This window comes from Agelaius tricolor, unplaced genomic scaffold (assembly GCF_023055355.1).
Source record: "Agelaius tricolor isolate 1412-34295 unplaced genomic scaffold, bAgeTri1.0.p SCAF_11, whole genome shotgun sequence".
Classification (NCBI taxonomy): domain Eukaryota; kingdom Metazoa; phylum Chordata; class Aves; order Passeriformes; family Icteridae; genus Agelaius; species Agelaius tricolor.
In genome coordinates, this window is record NW_027269271.1 from 18,890,382 (window position 1) to 18,908,451 (window position 18,070).

At 36.8% G+C, this 18,070-nt stretch overlaps 1 protein-coding gene across 3 annotated transcripts in view; it reads left to right on the forward strand.

Moving 5' to 3' along the window:
• ADGRL4 (adhesion G protein-coupled receptor L4) overlaps nucleotides 1-18,070 on the forward strand; it is a 72,370-nt gene that overhangs the window by 42,731 nt on the left and 11,569 nt on the right. For 2 of the 3 annotated variants that reach the window (XM_071436431.1, XM_071436432.1), the window contains 10 exons: nucleotides 118-273; nucleotides 790-860; nucleotides 2,549-2,722; nucleotides 2,812-2,995; nucleotides 5,239-5,355; nucleotides 6,445-6,638; nucleotides 7,901-8,068; nucleotides 9,585-9,788; nucleotides 10,789-11,009; nucleotides 11,104-11,170. In XM_071436431.1, the coding sequence (XP_071292532.1) occupies nucleotides 118-273; nucleotides 790-860; nucleotides 2,549-2,722; nucleotides 2,812-2,995; nucleotides 5,239-5,355; nucleotides 6,445-6,638; nucleotides 7,901-8,068; nucleotides 9,585-9,788; nucleotides 10,789-11,009; nucleotides 11,104-11,170 (1,556 nt within the window). The remainder of the gene's footprint in view (nucleotides 1-117; nucleotides 274-789; nucleotides 861-2,548; nucleotides 2,723-2,811; nucleotides 2,996-5,238; nucleotides 5,356-6,444; nucleotides 6,639-7,900; nucleotides 8,069-9,584; nucleotides 9,789-10,788; nucleotides 11,010-11,103; nucleotides 11,171-18,070) is intronic. The other variant, XM_071436433.1, reaches the window with a different exon arrangement.

The window sequence follows — 18,070 nt, forward strand, 5'->3', positions numbered from 1 at the left end:
ATTACATGAAATTTTATTATGAAACTGCTTGTAGTGTGCAGGGCTATTATCAACAAAGCAGCAAGGTGTTATTCTGTACATACTTAATAAAAATTCAATTTCTCACAATATTTGCAGATGTAGATGAGTGCAGCAATGAAGGAAGTGTTGCCTGTGGAGATCATGCAAAATGTGAAAACATGGATGGAGGGTTTAGCTGCTCCTGTAAGGAAGGTTATCAACCATCCACAGGAAAATTGCAGTTTAAGCCAAATGATGGCACTTCCTGCCAAGGTACATGATATTATAAAGGTTTATGTGTTATTATAGAGATACATCTTCTGAGAAACCCACCAGTGCCTATTTATCTTCAGTTAGATTAATCAGCAAGACATGAAAAAGAGGCAAGGCTGTGGCATCTACAATTCCGGAGAATAGAATAATTTTGTAAATGTATTTTTGCTAAACAGTGTGATGAGATCCATCTGAAATAATGGTTACCTCCTCACAGTTGTCAGATCTGGACTGCTCTCTGTAAATTTGAGCCCTCTCTGCCCCACCTGTGGAAGTCCCATAAAAGGGACCAAATTCTCCACCTGAATAAAACAGCTTATTCCAATCCAGTGCTATAATTTTAGCCAAGATAAAGTCTGTAATTGTAGTTTGAGAATGGAATGCTGTGTTTTATGTGCATAAATTCAGAATGCTGGTGGTTTGGGGAATGACCTAGACAAGAGCTTTTGCAATTAGTATGTATTGAATATTGACTGAACTGCAGTGTATAATTAGTTTCCCCTTTTGTTTTCACAGAAAATCCAAAGGCCAAGTGTGAGTTATTCAAAGACTGTATAGCTGAACATATTAATAGAACTTTAGCCAGAGTAAGTAGCAGTGGTTTGTGGATTAATTTTCAAATCCTTTAATTGTTTCTGTTTGAAACTGCTGTTTCAAATATAATAGTTCTTAAACAGTTTTTAACAAAGGCTTGAAGCATACAATTGAACTTAAGCATGTTGACAGAAGGCTTTTTAATAATTTCAAATTATTTGAACTGGGTTGTATGTTCTAGTCATGATAATAACTTGCTGGGAATCTGCGTGTTCTCTTTCCAGCAAAGTGAGTCATGATGCATGAAAAATTCAGAAGTGTGGTAATCACTCAGCTGTTTCTGTAATTTCTGGAGTTACACACTGCTGCATTTACTGATGTGCAATTATTTGCTTGTTCAGAAGGAAGGCAAGATAGCTTACAAAAGTAATGTCAACAAGTGACTAAATAGAAAAGGGAGCCATAGCATCTTGGTATGCTGCTTTATTTACTCCTCAAAGACAAGTGTGTAAAGTGATACAGGATTTATAAAAACAAATACTCTGTGGCCAGAGTATTTTTCACCAGAAAATATTTTTTTTCACCAGAAAAAGAGATTCCTAAAGCAAATTAAAAATATATTAATGAATGCACTATCCATTATTCTACAGCTACAGTAATGTCTAATTTTAAAGGATAAATGACGCATAAGCATAAATAAATTTAAAGCAATTGTATATGTTTGCATTTGATATTAAGCAATTTGATTCAGTTACTGGATTCAAAAAGATATTATTTTAAAGGATTTTATTAACCTAGTATTACATATGTAGTATTAATATAGTTTTTATCTTTACCTGCAATGTAATGCATCATATCAAATATAATACCTTAGGTGCAAAGGCATGGTAAATGTTACAGCAGAATCTTAGAGTGAGATTTTTTTTAAAGATATACTCAAACTAAACTTAAATTAATAATTAAAAATCCTTTCTTGTAAATAACTGTCAGATTTTTAGCCTGTTTTTCTAGTTCTGTTGAGTTACAGTCAAAGACAAAGCAAGCCCTGTAAAAGATGTTCAACAACAGAGAGTGGAGATTATACAAAATCAGATGTTGGGTGTTTTATTAATTAGATTCCAGTATTGTGAAGTAAGAATTCTTCTCTTATTCAGCCATGAGACCGAAATGTGGAAGGTTAATCTTCATCTCACACTCTCCTGCCTATATTTTAAACTAGCTGTTTTATGTAAGTGCATTTAGCAGTTTATAAGCTGAAGCACTGAAGGAGAAATAGGCAGTACAGTTCACTCAACTAATAATTTGCATTTGATAAAAAACAACTAAAAAATACAAATACTTCCCATCTGTTCCCACCTCTTCAGCTAAATTTAAAAGAAAAGTCAATAGATTAATACAGAAGCAGAATAATCATATAATTGATATTTAATTTATTTTTTTGCAGAACATTTACTAGTTCACTTTGGATCATCAGGATAAATAAAACTTAGCTGCTGTCGAGAAAAAAAATATGTAATGATAGCACACCATTTTTTTAATTGTGGCTGTTTGTGAGGGTTATACTAGATGTGTAATATCAATAATTTATAGGACAACCTGTTGGTTGGGTAGGAGTGTTTATTCACAAGTGTCTTATAAACCAGTATGTTAATTAAGAGAAATCAGTCTATTGGGTTCCTTTTCACATACAAAAATATGGCTTTAATTGTTTCATTAAGATATGAATTCTGGCATTTTTCAGATTAGCCATTTAAAAACACCTCTGGAGAAGCTGCAAGAAATTAATAAAAATACTTTAGGACCCCTTTTACCTGTAGAAGTGATTTCATATGTTGAAGCACTGTCCTATTCACCGTGGAACACCATGAGTGACCCTGTCTCTGACAATGAAGCCCTCCAGAACACCACCATTACCGTGAGTGGATCAAGCCTTGGAGCTGTGGGGTTTGTCCTTATTCCAAAGGCAGCCTATGACTCTTCTCAAACACGTGCTTTTACTTACAGGTTTTGGTCAACACAGTGAACAATTTTTTACAAAAAGACAAAATTACAGCCTGGGAAGCTCTGCCTGTAGATAAGCAAAGGAGGAGCCTGACTAAGCTGCTGCACACTGCAGAGCAGGCCACACTTGTCATGTCACAGAGCTTCAAAAGGACAGCCCAGCTGGATGCTAATGCAAGTGACATAGGTAAGATAAAGAAAATTATTGTAAGGTATACTTTAGATGTGGATTAAACTGAGGAGTTTTTCAGCACAATTATAAAGATTAGAAATGGTGTTATGTGAAAGAAACAGGTGTTAATTTTGTAACTAACACCTGACTTTCAGTGTAGGTATCATAATTTTCAAAGACCAAACCTTTGAGTCCAGAGCAAAAAAATAAATTGAGTCTGTAGGAACTTGTTTTGATATTCTCCTTACATCTCTCATTATGGCCACATTCACACAGTCTAGATTCATTTTATAAGCACAAAATTATCCTATGCATCTTATGTGTATATAAAATGCCAGTGGAACAAAATTTGGACTTACTTTCTACAGATTTTTTTTTTACTCTTTCTTGTTCAGTGCAGTTCTCATAAATGAACTTGGAATAAAGATTTTACCTAGTGAGTTTAATCTTGAGTGACCTAATCTCAACAGGAATTTCTCATTTTAAGAGAAATTCCCCAGGAGGAGAATTGGTTAGTCTCAACTGCACCATTATGTTCACCTCCCTTCTCCCTGTGTGCTGCTGCCTTCCCACCAATACCTGCTGATTTTGCTGTGGTAATAATAGTTTTACCATTCCTTCCACTGAGAGCAGAGTAAGGCTGACCAGCCACTTTGCCAATCCTTATAAAGCATGACTGATTCCTTTGCCACTCCTTCATCTTTATTTTTCTGAATGTCCCCCAAACTGTATGTGATCTGATTTCTTATTTTAGATTTAGTACAGTCCTTCACTGTCTCTCACCAGCTTGCTGTTTTATATGATGACTTGATGAGTAAGATTCCTACTGTGGTCTCAAGGCAGGTCAAACCACCTGTTCTTCCCTCACCTTTCCAAAAATCAATTAGAGTGATGAAAAAGAAGGGAGGGATTTGTTCCTCGACATAGACTCTGTAGAATGAGACTCATGTCATTGCAGAGCACCTCTGGGCCTGCAGCAGGTGCAGGGCAGTGCCAGGTGCTGGCTCTAAAGCCCCTGTGCCCCCCTCCCCACACCTCCTTTGCTTGAAAGCAGAGGCTCTCATGACCACAGGACTGCGGCCATGAAAGTCAGCAAGAGAGGATTCAGGTGCAGTCTCCAGTGGAACTGTAGGTATCAGTCACCAAGGTGACAGAAAAAGCTGATAAAGAGAATGGAGAGGAATTCCCGTGTTGAAAGGTTAATGATTGTATTCCTTGGTTTTGTTCTAAAATGGTAAGCTGAATGAGCCCATTTCCAAACTGGACCTAAACACAAAAATTTTTTGTTATTGTTTTTCAGCATGAATAAAATTTTCACAGGTCTCATATGTGCCAGACACAACTATTTTAGGTTAAGAGCTACAACATGACCCCTCTCTTTCCACTGCTCTTTTGGTGCAAGCTCTTGAACTATGAGTTTTACAAAACTCCAGCCAAAGAAAACAATTTCTTATGCCCTTACAAACATTTTCTGACAGCTGGTCTATTGAATAGCTCCTATTATTTTTGTGTGCTGTGCTATAAGCAATGCAGATGGTCTAGCTTAGTGGTATTCCTCCATCAGTCAAGTTTTAGATTTGTTTTGTTTCATTTTGTTTTGCTTTGTTTTGTTTTGTTTTGTTTTTAAAAGAAGCCCTATTGACTTATTTTTTTTCCCATCCTGGGTGATTGAAACTCAGCACCGTAATGAAGCAAGTAAAGAGCTCAATAGTCTCTAATGTAGTTTTTGTCCTAAGGGGTGATGCTTGTTTGTTTGCTTTTTGACAAGACACATCATTAGTTCATGGTGCAATGTGTATTTGGTAGCATGGATAGATAACCATAAAATATATACTTTTCAAAAGTTGGCTTTTATCAAACGTTATTATTCAGTGGAGAATTTTGTGCTTTCCTTTTTATAATTGTGATTTGTAGCCCCTTTCAGAAATACATTTTTAATAAAGCAATAGCTCTTCCTAAAGTAACCTACATTGTTTTTTCCAGTACCTAATTTAAGGCAAGGTAAATAAGAGACTATATTTTTCATAGAAAAAGTAAAAAGTATGCAAGCAAAATGTATGCATGAAAATAAAAAAAAAATAGATGTTTAAACAAACATGTTATATTAATGACATTTTTCTTGAAATATTTTGCACAATGATAGAGTCTTAAAATTCATAGTAATTATGCAATCCAGTAGCACACTTACTAACCCAACTCTAAATTATGGCAGGCCATAATGGAGTCATGATTTGTACAGTATTTTTCTCGTTTTACAGCACTCAAGGTTTTTGCTTTTGATTCACACCACATGAAACACATCCACCCTCATGTATACACAGGAGGAGATTACATAAAGATCTCTCCAAAGAAGAGAAAGGAACCTCATCCAAATGGTAAGAAACAAAGCTTGGAGAGTAGGTGGGTTAATAAACACCTTAGATAGATTTTTACCCACTAGAAAACAGCCAAATGTGCCGTTTACCAAGGCTGAACTTCCTCACTGCTAATTACAAAGAAGATAAGGGATTTTTATCATCCTTTCTCCTTGATTGTCTCAAGACTGATATTTCTAATATATCCAGTGGCCCAGTGAGTGTCCAATGAGTTTTCACCCTGGGCATTGGTACTACAGACCTGAGCTTATCCTTTTCTCTGCATAGATCTACTGTGTGAATTTGGACTGGCTCCTTCAACTCTCTGTACTACTCCTCCTTCAAAATTTGGTGCATTTTTCTATTCAGAGAGTAGCTCACTGGGCAAGAATGTGTAATCTTTAGTACCAAAACCAGCAGGACCCAGATCTGGCTTGTACCTCAGAGTGTTACAGAAAGGGCTTACAACTACTGTAGTCACTAAATATAAATAAATGCCACTAAATATAAATACATGTGTTTAAACAGCTCTGGACTTATACCACATAATTTAATAAACATGGAAAAAATTTTTTAAACCTTCATCTTCCATCTAATCTGTATCTTGACTCATATCAGTATCTAAAAATATGGAGAGGGAGAAAATCTCTACATTTTTTTAAGATCATCCCTGAATCCTAAAATACCTTTTTTTTTCCCATCCTGGGTCCAATGGAAGTCAAAGCAAGCCAGGTATTTCAGTAAAGTCCAGTAATTACTTTAGGTCAGAGACATTTCAGTTTATAAGAGTTGACACCACATGTGTAACCAGTTGCAGAACAGCAGCAAGTATACATTACTCTAGGAAAAATACATATGCATATATCTAATTAGTATTGCCAGTGCGAACACACATTTTTATTTCCAATGCCAGTTACATTGTTTTAAATAAAGCTATATTTCATTGTCTCTAAAACATTTTTATAAGTATTCCACAAAGACTCCATCTGCTTTGCATATTTTATGCAATAGCAGCAATAATGTCTATTGTTTATTGTTTCCTTAATGCCTTCAATTTTGTTCTTCCATAAAACCCCACAAACTCCTAACCATGGTGTGTTTGATTGATAGGCACTGTAGCAGTTGTCTTTCTACGGTACAGCAACATCGGCTCTCTGCTTTCCTCACCCAAAAACCTCTCCTCCAAGGACCCTTCCGAGCAGAGACAGACAGTAAGCTCTGCAGTTATAGCTGTTGCAATTAGCTCAAATCCACCCACACTCTATGAGCTCGAGAAAATAACATTTACCTTAAAGTATGCCAAGGTAAGGGGGTTTTTTATTATCAGCTTCAAGTAAAACAAAGCATTAGCTAATCATTTTATGTGGTGTAAGCATACCTGCAGCATATGATGAACTAAGACATAATTCTGTTGTTTGCTGTTGTGAAGTTACAGTTTATTACTCTAATAAGATTAATGTCAAATGTGACATCCTAAGTGCAATATACTAAATATGGTACTAAAAGTGCTATGGGACTTAAGCAAGGGCAATGATGCCATCTTTGCTGGGTTGTAGAATGAATAAAATGTAGATGTCTGAACCAGAGAATATTACAGGATCTTGATTGTTCTGTATTTAGGTGGGTTTTCTTTCTGAAAGTTTATCAGACAGTTAACCATGTATACTAAAAAAAGGAAAGTAATGCTTCAAGGTTAATGCAAAAAAGGTAACCTGGAATTAGGGGGTAATAGCAGAACCTATAGTTTTGGAGCTTTGTTATTTCTGAAATCTGAACACCTTTATTTAAAACTGAGAGGTTTACTTCCAGCAAATACAGATTTTTGCTGGCTTGAATCATATGTGAAAAATCACCTTACACAACACAAAGAATCATCAGAAACATAACAAGAAAGCAATTCTGTAGAGAGGTGAGCAATGGAACAAGGTGCTAACCTTGGTTACACAGCTTTTAAATTTGTTACTTCCCTTCTGAGTTAGAAATCACCTTTATATAAATTTGCATATATTTAGAAAGCCTATATTACAGTGGAGACTTAGTCTTTGACTAGATTTAGTAAGCACTCACTGTACTAAATAATACTAATGGTCTTACTCATCACTGTTGTGTAGCAGGTGATATACCAGGTGTGATATGACCCTGGCTTTATCCCAGGTTGCTTTGTAAAATGCATGGAATAAGTCTCAGTTTTTGAACTGCTCATTTGGAATGGGTAAGCAATGTGGCTGTAACCTTGGAGTCTACTCCATGTTCAGCAGGTGCAAGTGTATATATAACAATGTTTTCAATAGGTAAAAATTCCAACATCTTTGCAGGTGCCAGCAGGGTTCAGTAATCTGATTAGACTACATGTTGGTGGGGTTTTAGCTGTGTGAATAAATTGCTTCCATCCCCAGCCACATTTTAATTGCTTGGAATAGGCCTTGCAGAATGTGTTTTTTGTTTCCCAACCTTCCAATGATAACAAGCATTTTTTAATGAATTGTGCGGTCTAGCGTAAGAAAGGTCTCTTGATGGGAAATATCCTGCCTTTTGCCATCAGCAGAACATCTTGTTTCTGTTCCAGACTGCAGATAAAGACATTAAATGTGCATTTTGGAACTACTCAGACACAATGAATGGCAACTGGGCTACAGAAGGCTGTGAGCTGACACATTCCAACTCCACTCATATCTCATGCAAATGTAATCATCTGACTCATTTTGCTGTTTTGATGTCCTCAGGTGGCTCCGTTGTAAGTGCTATTTTAATTTAGTGTTTTACCTGATACTTTCTTCTGGTTTTATTCCTTATGTTTTTATTTTAGTGCAACCTGAATACTCACCCCCCCTTTAGGTTGTCTCTCGGTTTTGTTCAGCAAACACACAATTTATTGTGCACAAAGCAAACAAAATTCCTCCCATATGTGTTTGAATTTCCTTATGTCCTTTCTGCAGTATTACAGAGCAGTGATGCAGCAAAGTATCTTGTTCCAAAAACACAGTCTGTTGTGCTTATTTTTGGAGCATTGCATTTCATTTTACATCTCACTTTAATACTGCTGTGGGATTTATCTGCCATTCATTGGTGGTCAGTAACCATATGGCCCTGAATTTCTATCTCTCAAAACTTTGCCACCCATTTGTCTAACTTTGGCATCTAAAAATCTGCTTTAAATTCTCTCTGGAGAGTTTGCAGCAGCATAATCATTCTGAAGGTTATGGCTATTAAACATGGGCACTCCCGACCAGCACAAAATTGGGAGGATGGCCATTCAATTTATGTCTTTCTTTTATTAAGAAGCTCCATAGATTTCCAGGGTCTCAGTGGGGATCTGCAGGAGCTCAGGTCCTGCCTCAGGAGGCAGCTTTATAAGGTATCAGAACTGACAGCAAGCAGAATATTAGCATGAATATACTGTATTGAGACAGTTCTCTCACACTGTGAATTTCATGCTGATAGAGGCTGTTTCCTGGTTGCTAAATAGCATCCTAAGTCTTCAGTTGAAATTTAAAACCTTTGCAGGTACCTATATAGTTATTTTGAAAAGAAAGGCTGGGAGGTGAAGAATCTCTCATCCTTTATTTAGTAAAAAAATACTGGGATACATTTTATGGTCAGCTGAATACCAGCCTTTTGCTGATGTACAGTCATGTATTTCAGAGTTTCTTTGTTCAAATAGCAAACAGCAAAAGAAATTGTATTCTTATACAGAAAATATTCACGTCCAGTGTTGAAGTATCTTGTGTTTCTCAGGAGAAAGTTCATGTTAAATATCTGGAATAGCATTTGCTTGAAGTGATTGTTATTTCAGAGTCTTGTTTTGATCATGTTGCAAATTCAGTAAGACAGTTATTCAGTTTTGCTTATCTAAGTCACTGCTGTGATAAGTCCTTTTATATTAGAAAATATTTGTGTCATATTAATAGATGTCCTACTGCCAGTGTATTTGTCATTCACTGAAATGATCTGATTTTGAAAATCTTATTAGGAGATACTGATGTTAATAAAAAGTTTCCTTAAGAAATATCAGAAAATGCAAGAGCAGGAATATATACAGTTTATTACTAATTTCCCCTAGAATTATATCTGTCTCACAAAAACCCAATACTTTTTAGATTATCCAAAGTGTACATTTCCAGTGAAACTCTACAAACAGTTTTGATTAATATTTTGTAGAAAAGAAGAAAAGAGCTGTATTATAGAATGAGGTCTTTCTTGAGATGTTACAAAGCTGTTCTTTTAAATACTATATTATAATTTTCCCCCAGGGTGTTACAAATTATAGCATTCTTACAAGAATCACTCAGCTAGGAATAATTATTTCGTTGATTTGCCTCTCCATGTGCATTTTCACCTTCTGGTTCTTCAGTGAAATTCAAAGCACTAGAACGACAATTCACAAAAACCTCTGCTGCAGCCTTTTCCTGGCAGAACTTATTTTTCTGATTGGAATTAATATGAACAATAATAAGGTGGGTAGTTTTCACTTGTGCCTTGATTTTGTATTGCAAAATAAATATACAGTATAAGATATGATCTTCCTTCTACTCCCCACACTTCCTACCTACAATAGTGACCCTGCCTTCCCATTACAGTAACAGGAAATACAAAATGGTCATTTAAAGAGGCAGGGCCTTCGTCTGATGTGTAGCTGGTGTGTATTGACTTTGCTCCATGGATTTCACTTAAAATTTGTCACCTTTACTGAGACTGTGATCTCAATGTGTTTAGCATTTTCACTTCACTTGGGATGCTGTATAAAGCCACATTGGTGGCCCCCAGGTTAACAGTTTTCTCTAAAATCAGGCCAGAGCTGCAATCCCAAGCTGACTTCTGAGATATTGAGCTGTAGGCTGGAGGACCACACGTGAGGTCTTGACCTGTCCCTTTTGCTTTTCAGAAAGCTAGGGCGTTAATTTTTGCAACTCGGATTAGTTTTAAGAAATAAAATTATGCATAAATTATCAAAATATCCTACTATAAGTAGCTGAATAGGATTTAAAATCACTTGAAAAAATATGAGCTGCTATTCCTGAGATAGCACTCCAGTATTGATGGATTGAAAAATATCATTTTACAAACACTTTGTATAACAAAAGTTATTTCAGAAATAATTCCTTGTGATGCCTAATTACAATGTTATCAAAATAATAAAAATTAACTTTCTTTAGAACAAGCCAATAGACTACTCAGCTATAACAATAGGATCAACCTAGTCAAACCACCTATGGGAAGACAGAAACTAATCTTAAAAGTGGAATTAGTCTATTTTACCATTTGCTACAGAAAACACTAATGAGCAAATGTACAAATGGGTGTAGGCCAAGTTCTTGTTAACCAGCATTACAACTGGGCTGAATCCCCACTTTAAGGTCACTCAGTTGCTGTGCATGTACTCTTGTATTATAATATATATTGATGAAAGCCTGTTAATAGGATTGTGACTCCTGCTTTCTCTGATTGAATTTCTAGCTCTTCTGTTCAATTACTGCTGGACTACTCCATTATTTCCTTTTGGCTGCTTTTGCATGGATGTGCATTGAAGGTATTCACCTCTACCTTATAGTTGTGGGAGTCATCTACAACAAGGGTTTCTTGCACAAGAATTTCTATGTCTTTGGCTATGTCAGCCCAGCCGTGGTCGTTGGAATCTCTGCTGCACTGGGGTACAAGTACTATGGCACCACAGAAGTGTAAGTCACTGTTTCTGTGTCCAAATCATGGTACAGACGGAGACAATAATCACAAAAGCACATTTCAAGGCATTTTCTGCTGTTTAATTTTCAGATGTTGGCTCAGCACTAAGAATAACTTTATATGGAGTTTTATAGGACCAGCATGTCTAATAATTCTTGTAAGTATAATTTTAATTTTTTATAGTAGTACATAAAGCCAATAATAAAAGGTGTTTAATAATCACCCACCCACTGCCAGCATAGCTGTGAGTGCTAATTATAGGGCAGAATTGACTAATTTAGACCTTTTTATAGTACCTCTAAATTATTTATATGCTGTACATCTAAATACTTTACTAGTCTGAAAAATGAATGTTTGACAAAAAAAGTTCAATATAATATCAGAGGAGTTTTTTCTTACTCTCATTCTTTTATCCCAATGATTTGTGAAATTCTGTGAAGCATTTCTGGTTTTTACAGAGAAGCATCTTTGTGTGTCACTGGCATCTCAGCATGGCTCAGCAGGAGGTGTTACACAGACACCATCCTAGCAGACAGATAATCTGGTTTTTCAAACGTTGTGTGACTTAATCTCTTATCAGTGATCGGTCATCTTTGTAAGATTAGACTGTCATCTTTGTGGTTTTATCATCCGCATGTACCCTGTCATCATCAAAGCCATTTTAAACTAAATTGCGACGTCAGAGAAAAGAACCTGCTATTTCACATGGGCAGACAAGTCAAGTATTGATAGCCCTATTTCAGCTGTGAAGAGGGCCTTTTTAATTCCTATTGGAAGTGGTTTCAAACCCGCAAATTTGGCAGGTATTACATGTTCAATTCTGAATCGAGATGTTTTTGGTGTCTCAGGAGCATTCCTAAGTGCTATAAAGTTTAAGGAACCATTCTGGCTGTAATGGGGCTTTATTCTGTATGACTGTGTTGACAGTGATAGCTGAGCTAACAGAAGGAGAAGGTGCAATAGCGAGGCCTCACAGCACCTACGGTCAAGTCAGTTACAGCTGTGTTCCTTTTTAAGCTATTTGGTATAATGTGAGGATTTGTTAAAAAGAAGAAGTGGAAGATCCTAACACGTGTAACTTGGCAGTGAAACAGTTTTATTTCAAGGCATTATCCATTTCAAAGCTTAATAAAATATAAGGTATAATTCTGGTCAAATTTCACACCAAATTCCCACTGCATATTGGATACAGCTGGAAACAACCTGCCAATATAGCTGCAAGGTTGTGCCTCCCCATCTCACCCTTCTGGTGAGCACATCAGATTTTGAGAGGCAAAGCACCCTGACCTCCCTTGGGTCAGGGCTTCTGGGTCAGATAGTCCTGGCATCCAGCAGGTTAATAAGATGAATAAAATCATGGCAAGACATCATCCTTTGCTAGGAAATTCTTACAATTCTTAGATTTATGTTTACAATTTCCTATTTCCTCTTTGGACCTTATCTTTTCTTCCATGGAGGCAGCAGGGCTGGGGTTTTGTTATTTTTCTCATTGCTGTTCCTCATCTGCCTTCAAGTAAAGATTTATGCACAGTGATGTATCTCTGTAGGGTTAGCACACGAAAATCGCATTATCAAAACATACAAAATGCCCCAAGAGCAGGCATCTGTAACCTTGTTTTCAGCTCCAGCTGAGCTGTGCCCAGTGGGGATCTCAGGTACACAGCACAGAGGCAGAGCAGGTCTGCAGTGGCTTTGCTGTAAATCTGGCTGGCTGCAGAAGCAAATCCTGCAAGCTGGACTCTGAGGCCTGTAGACATTCTTTGAGCACTCCAGATCTTCCAGCAGTCCCTGCAAATTAAAAGGAAAAAGGGAGGTGTTAGAAGCTGATCCAGGCCTGTGTGCCAGTGCAGCCCTCCTATGGATGAGGAGAGCAGCCAGATAGTTGCTTTTTCTCTCACTCCTTTGCCTAAGACCTGTAGCTGAACAGCAAAGAGCCCTGTGGTTGTTCAGATACTTTTTGTGTGTTATAGAAGTATTTTGTGCTAATTTGTTTCACAGCATTTGCATACTTTCATTTAGCGTCTCTTCATAACAATATGCTCCTAGATCATGGGGGGAAAGGCAATCTGCTTTCAGCAAGGTGCTTCAGCAGCTCTAGGGTTTTTTTGAGGGTTTTGACAGCTTGTTTTGACAGCAAAATGAAGCCTGAACTTCAAGAGGGATATTTTCTAAGGGTGTAGGTACCTAGGTATTTCGCTCATGCTCTATCCAGGTAGTAAACGAAAATATGGAAAACCCTATGAAAATAGGCATTGACACTGGAAGAAGAAGTTGGTGTCAGATGTCTTCTCCGTGGAAAGCACATTTTTGGTAGCAATTCTGTTTCCATTGTCCAGCCTTCCTATTGAGAACACTGCATGGGCTTCAACATGACAAAGATTACTCTTTCCAAAGTAGTGCCACTCAAGCAGTCCTTTAAATTGCAGGAGCCAATCTTTTCCCAATATTTCCATTCTGCCCACAGCTAACTAAAGAGAAAGAATTTTAAAAATATTAATTAAGAAGTCTGACAAGAAAATATCATTTTTGTTCTAGAATAACCAGATAGGGCACTACAACCATCATATTCAAAGCTGAAAAATCTAGCAGCTTCAAGTTTACCTTTAATCCTAAACTTCATCTACTGATAGCATTGAACGTGCAGATTTTCCAAGACAGTTAGGAGACCATGGATACCAATTCTCTGGAGGGCTACTCACCACAAAAGTATTGCAAAAAACCATTAAAATCATTGTCAGGACAAATGCCCATGTACCCAAATGGTGGTTTCCCTTTCTGTGAGTGGGACCCAGGAGATTTGTGGTTTGGATTATAGTGTAATACGCTTCTGAGACAGCATGTAAATGATGAACAGAACCCCTCCTGTACCAATGGTTAGCTGTCTCAGGGCACCTTGTTTCAGACATGTCCTTGGGCTGTAAATCTGTAGTAAAAATGAAGCATAGGGAGCTCAAGTGTTTATCAGGAGTACAAATTAAGTTCTTCTCTGATTGCCTAAGCAGAAACACTACTTCTGAAGGTGTTTGCTTATTAATACTAAGGTTCTATTAGAAGTCCTAAGTGCAAAGTAATGGCCTTATTGATCCCATCTAAAAATTATTATTATTATTAGATTGGTGACTGTACATGAAAAGAAGTGGGTCAGAAACTCTTTAGATGGACTTAGCAAAGAAAGAGCATTTTAAACCTTTAGAAAACAAGCTGCAAACTGAAGATAATTTCTACAATTTATTCCTTCCTCCTAATATTTGTAATCTTTAGAACCACAACCATTTTAACTAAAACTATGCAGTAGATTAGATCAAAGCATACAAGTATGGAGAAATTATTTATAACAAGTATTTAAACTTTTTAATAGGAACGTGAGTTTATCTCAAGCTTTAAGGGACAAACATTCACACACATGGCAGCCAAAGACTGATTGAGGCAAAGACAAATATAAACCCCAGAGATAAAAGATATGAAAATGGGGGAGGGAAAAAACCCAGAGAATAAAAAGAAGCCCTAGAAGACTTTCTTTTCTATTGTAATACACTCTTACAGTAATAATCTCCCTGTAATAAATGTGTAGAATGGAAATGAGTATTTGTCGCCAGGGTGACGTGGCTGCAGTTTTGATTAGCATGTAATTTCTGCCAGCAACAAACTCCTTCCCATTTTGGAGCATTTCAAGGTGGCTTTCCCCACCTCTGGCATCATAGCTTTTTGAGTGGAAGTAGACCTGTGTAAGGGCTTTATTCTTTACCCCTGGTGGTTTTGGAATCTCCATCTTTTAAACTCTATAGACACAGCATAAGTTCTTCCACTTGTACCTATTTTGAGGTTCAGTTATATATTAGTTATCCATTTGGGAGTAGAAATGATGTCTGGAAGGGTTGGCCAAGGGCTATTAACACTGCAGTTATGAAAGTCTATGAGACATGAAAAGGAAAATTTGGAAAAGAATCGCTGCTATTCCAAGTGCAGCTCTAGCCAACCCTTCTAATATACCTGTCTCCCACAATGTTCTCCCATCAAATATGTTCATCTGAGCTTTGTGCAGCAAGTTCAAAGTCACCCATGAAAACATGATTTGTGCCTTTACAGTATCGACAGAGTCATGCAGACTTGACTGTTGTACCTACTGTCACTGTCACAATAAATTGGCACACCTCTGTGAGGAACCAGGACTCAGAAGTGTGACGTGTTGTAACATTAATAGGTACAATTTGCCATTTGACAGTATAAATCTATCACTATCATTTGTTGAGATCACCTCTGTAATAAAAAATACAGACTTGCTCTTTGAGGTGGGAACATTTCCAAAATTGAACATCATCCAAATAATCCTCTCTGTGGCTTTTATCCAAACATCCCAGTGCTGTGCAGTGAGGAGGTAGCTCCTGCACGCTATTCCTTGTTTTACCCCTCTAATGATTGTTTTTAGGGACTTTGAAGGGTCTGGCTTGGCTTCAAGTTCCAGGTTCTTGAAACAATTGGTAATTGTAGTGTTTACAACTATAAAAATGGCTTATACATGAACCCTGCAATTTTCAGAGCATTCTTGTGCACTTGACTTAGAACGTACAAGCCAAGAATAATTCTTGGGAGTGGTGTCCCCAGAAAATCCAAGCCCTTTTTTAATAAATATAATGAATAATCAACTGTAAAGCAAAAATATTCTAAGAACTTCAGTGATTGATTAACCATACTGGTTTGAACCTTCCCTATATAAATGAATGGGTAAATGAATAAAATATACAGATTGCAGTTGCAAAATGCAAAAAAGTGACATATGAGTGATGAAAGCAGGCTAGCAGTAGAGTAATGCTTTTCATTAAGGAACTGCCTGCATATTCATTAGAGCTAGTCGATTACTTAAAAAATACATTCATCAGATAATTTATTTGATGAATTTTACCATTATTTGTCAAATAATTTATTCAACAAAAAAAGGTAAAATTAATGGATTAGTGCATTTATCAAATCTTAAAGGACAGCTCTAATACTTATTCAGTTCTGTACACTTAGGTTGATTCAGGATTAGTAGTACTGCTGCAATCAATGCAGAAGAATTCCTGGCAAATCCATTACTGTGCTGTTTTCCCATATACTCACAAATTTCATGTACTTAATCTAGACTATTCAAACTGAACATATTTTTTCTAAAAAATAAATATTCAAAGAATAATAGATATTACATTTTCCCAAGCTTCAATAAAGAACATGGTCTGACAGACCATTGTTACCATTAAAAAAAAAAAAGAAAAGAAAAGAAAAAAGCAGCCCTTCTGAGGTGAGTCACATCACAGTGATGTCAAGTCCGCTCTCTCTTTCGGTGTCCTCACTTTATTATCCCTGTTCTTTAGTGAAACATTGCACAATAAGTATTCCTGACATTTCTTGATATTCTAAGAATTATTATCAAAAATGTTGCTTGACCTCTGACTTCCACCACAACAAAACATAGCACCATCTCACATTTTTCAGTGAATATTTATGCTCTGAAAAATTCAATGGGTTTTTTTGTGATAAATGCTTAGTTATGTTTCTTAGATAGATGTGAAAGATATACTCCACTGTTAACTGTGTGTTTTTTCAGAAAATAGCTGTTTAAAACATTTTTTTATATCTACTGTTATTTCTCAGTCTGCCTTTTTAGTGGAAATAAATTCCTACTGGGACTAGCAATGCCTTTATTATTCTTTTTTAAAGAGTAATAGTCCCCTTTTCATTAGCCTCTCAGTGGCTTCAGTTAAAGGTGTCTCCATGGCATTTCTTATGCCATTGTGGATAAAGTGGAGAGAATTAATTATATAGTGGCATTAAAGACCGAGTCTGCAACTTTGCTTGAAACAGATTAGTTTAAACCACAGTGCTGTTCAGCAACAATACCTGCTGTGCTAAATAACAACCGAGTCAGAAAATACTTGCCCTGTTCAGTGGACAGGATCAACAGCATTCATATTGCCAAACCCAATGGATGCAATTTCTCAGCAAGACCAGAGCTTTCTCATGAATCAAGGTTTTATCTTCCTTCTCTCTGCCATTAAAGCCCCAATTCTATGGTCCCTGGAAATACTTAGAAAAAAGAGGGTATGTCCATTAGTCATTTTATAGTAATGTAATTAGAAAAATTACTTGATCCTATGTTATTGCATAGTAACAAATTCATTACATAAGGCTGAAGGGTCCTTGAAGGATGCTCCAAACAAAAGTGTTTGTTTTTTTTTTTTAATCAACTTAGTAGCTCTATAAGAAAAAAGTATATGAAGTTCTCCCTTGCAGTCCCTGGAAGGACACTAGACTCGAAACTCAGGCGTGTCCTCTGTCACCCAGAGTGAGCCAAGCAGACACAGCAGGGGAGGGAGCACAGGTGGATGTCAAGGGAAAGGGGAAGAGCACCTGCATGTGCCAGCTGGCTGCAGATTTCCTGAGATGTTCCACAGCTCAGAGCAGATTAATGTCGCACACATCCTCCTTCAGTTCTAGAAAGACATACTGTGACCACTGTTTTAATGGATCCATGTATAATCAGCTTTTGTGGGTTTTTTTTTTCAGGAAAGCCACACAACTGACTGAAATAGCTTGGTTTTGTTGTTTTGTATTTTAGGGTTTTTTAGTTCTTTCATATCTTCTTGGTGGTTCTGTTATATGCCTTGTTCTAAGCACAATTACTATAAACATATATGCTTACCCTAAATTGTTCACTGAAAGGACACCATTGGTTTGCTTTAGATGGTTACCATAGACTGATGATGTTTTTTGGACTTTCTTAGCAATTACATAACGACTTCATCCACATGACATCTCACTTGAATCAGATTTTCTTCCACTATCCTACTGCCCCTTTGATTCAACCCTGACAGGCATTTAGAGAGCTGAATTTAATTCACAACAGTAATTGCATAGGAGCACTATGCTTGGAAATCTCACTTGGACACTAAAATAAGTTTTTGTGGTTTTGAATAAATCCCACCATGGGATTTTGGGACCATATCCACAACAGAATCACAGATAGTTCTGAAAGAGCAAAAGGCCGAATCCTCAAGAGGATTTGGCAAATTGTGGAAAGTAT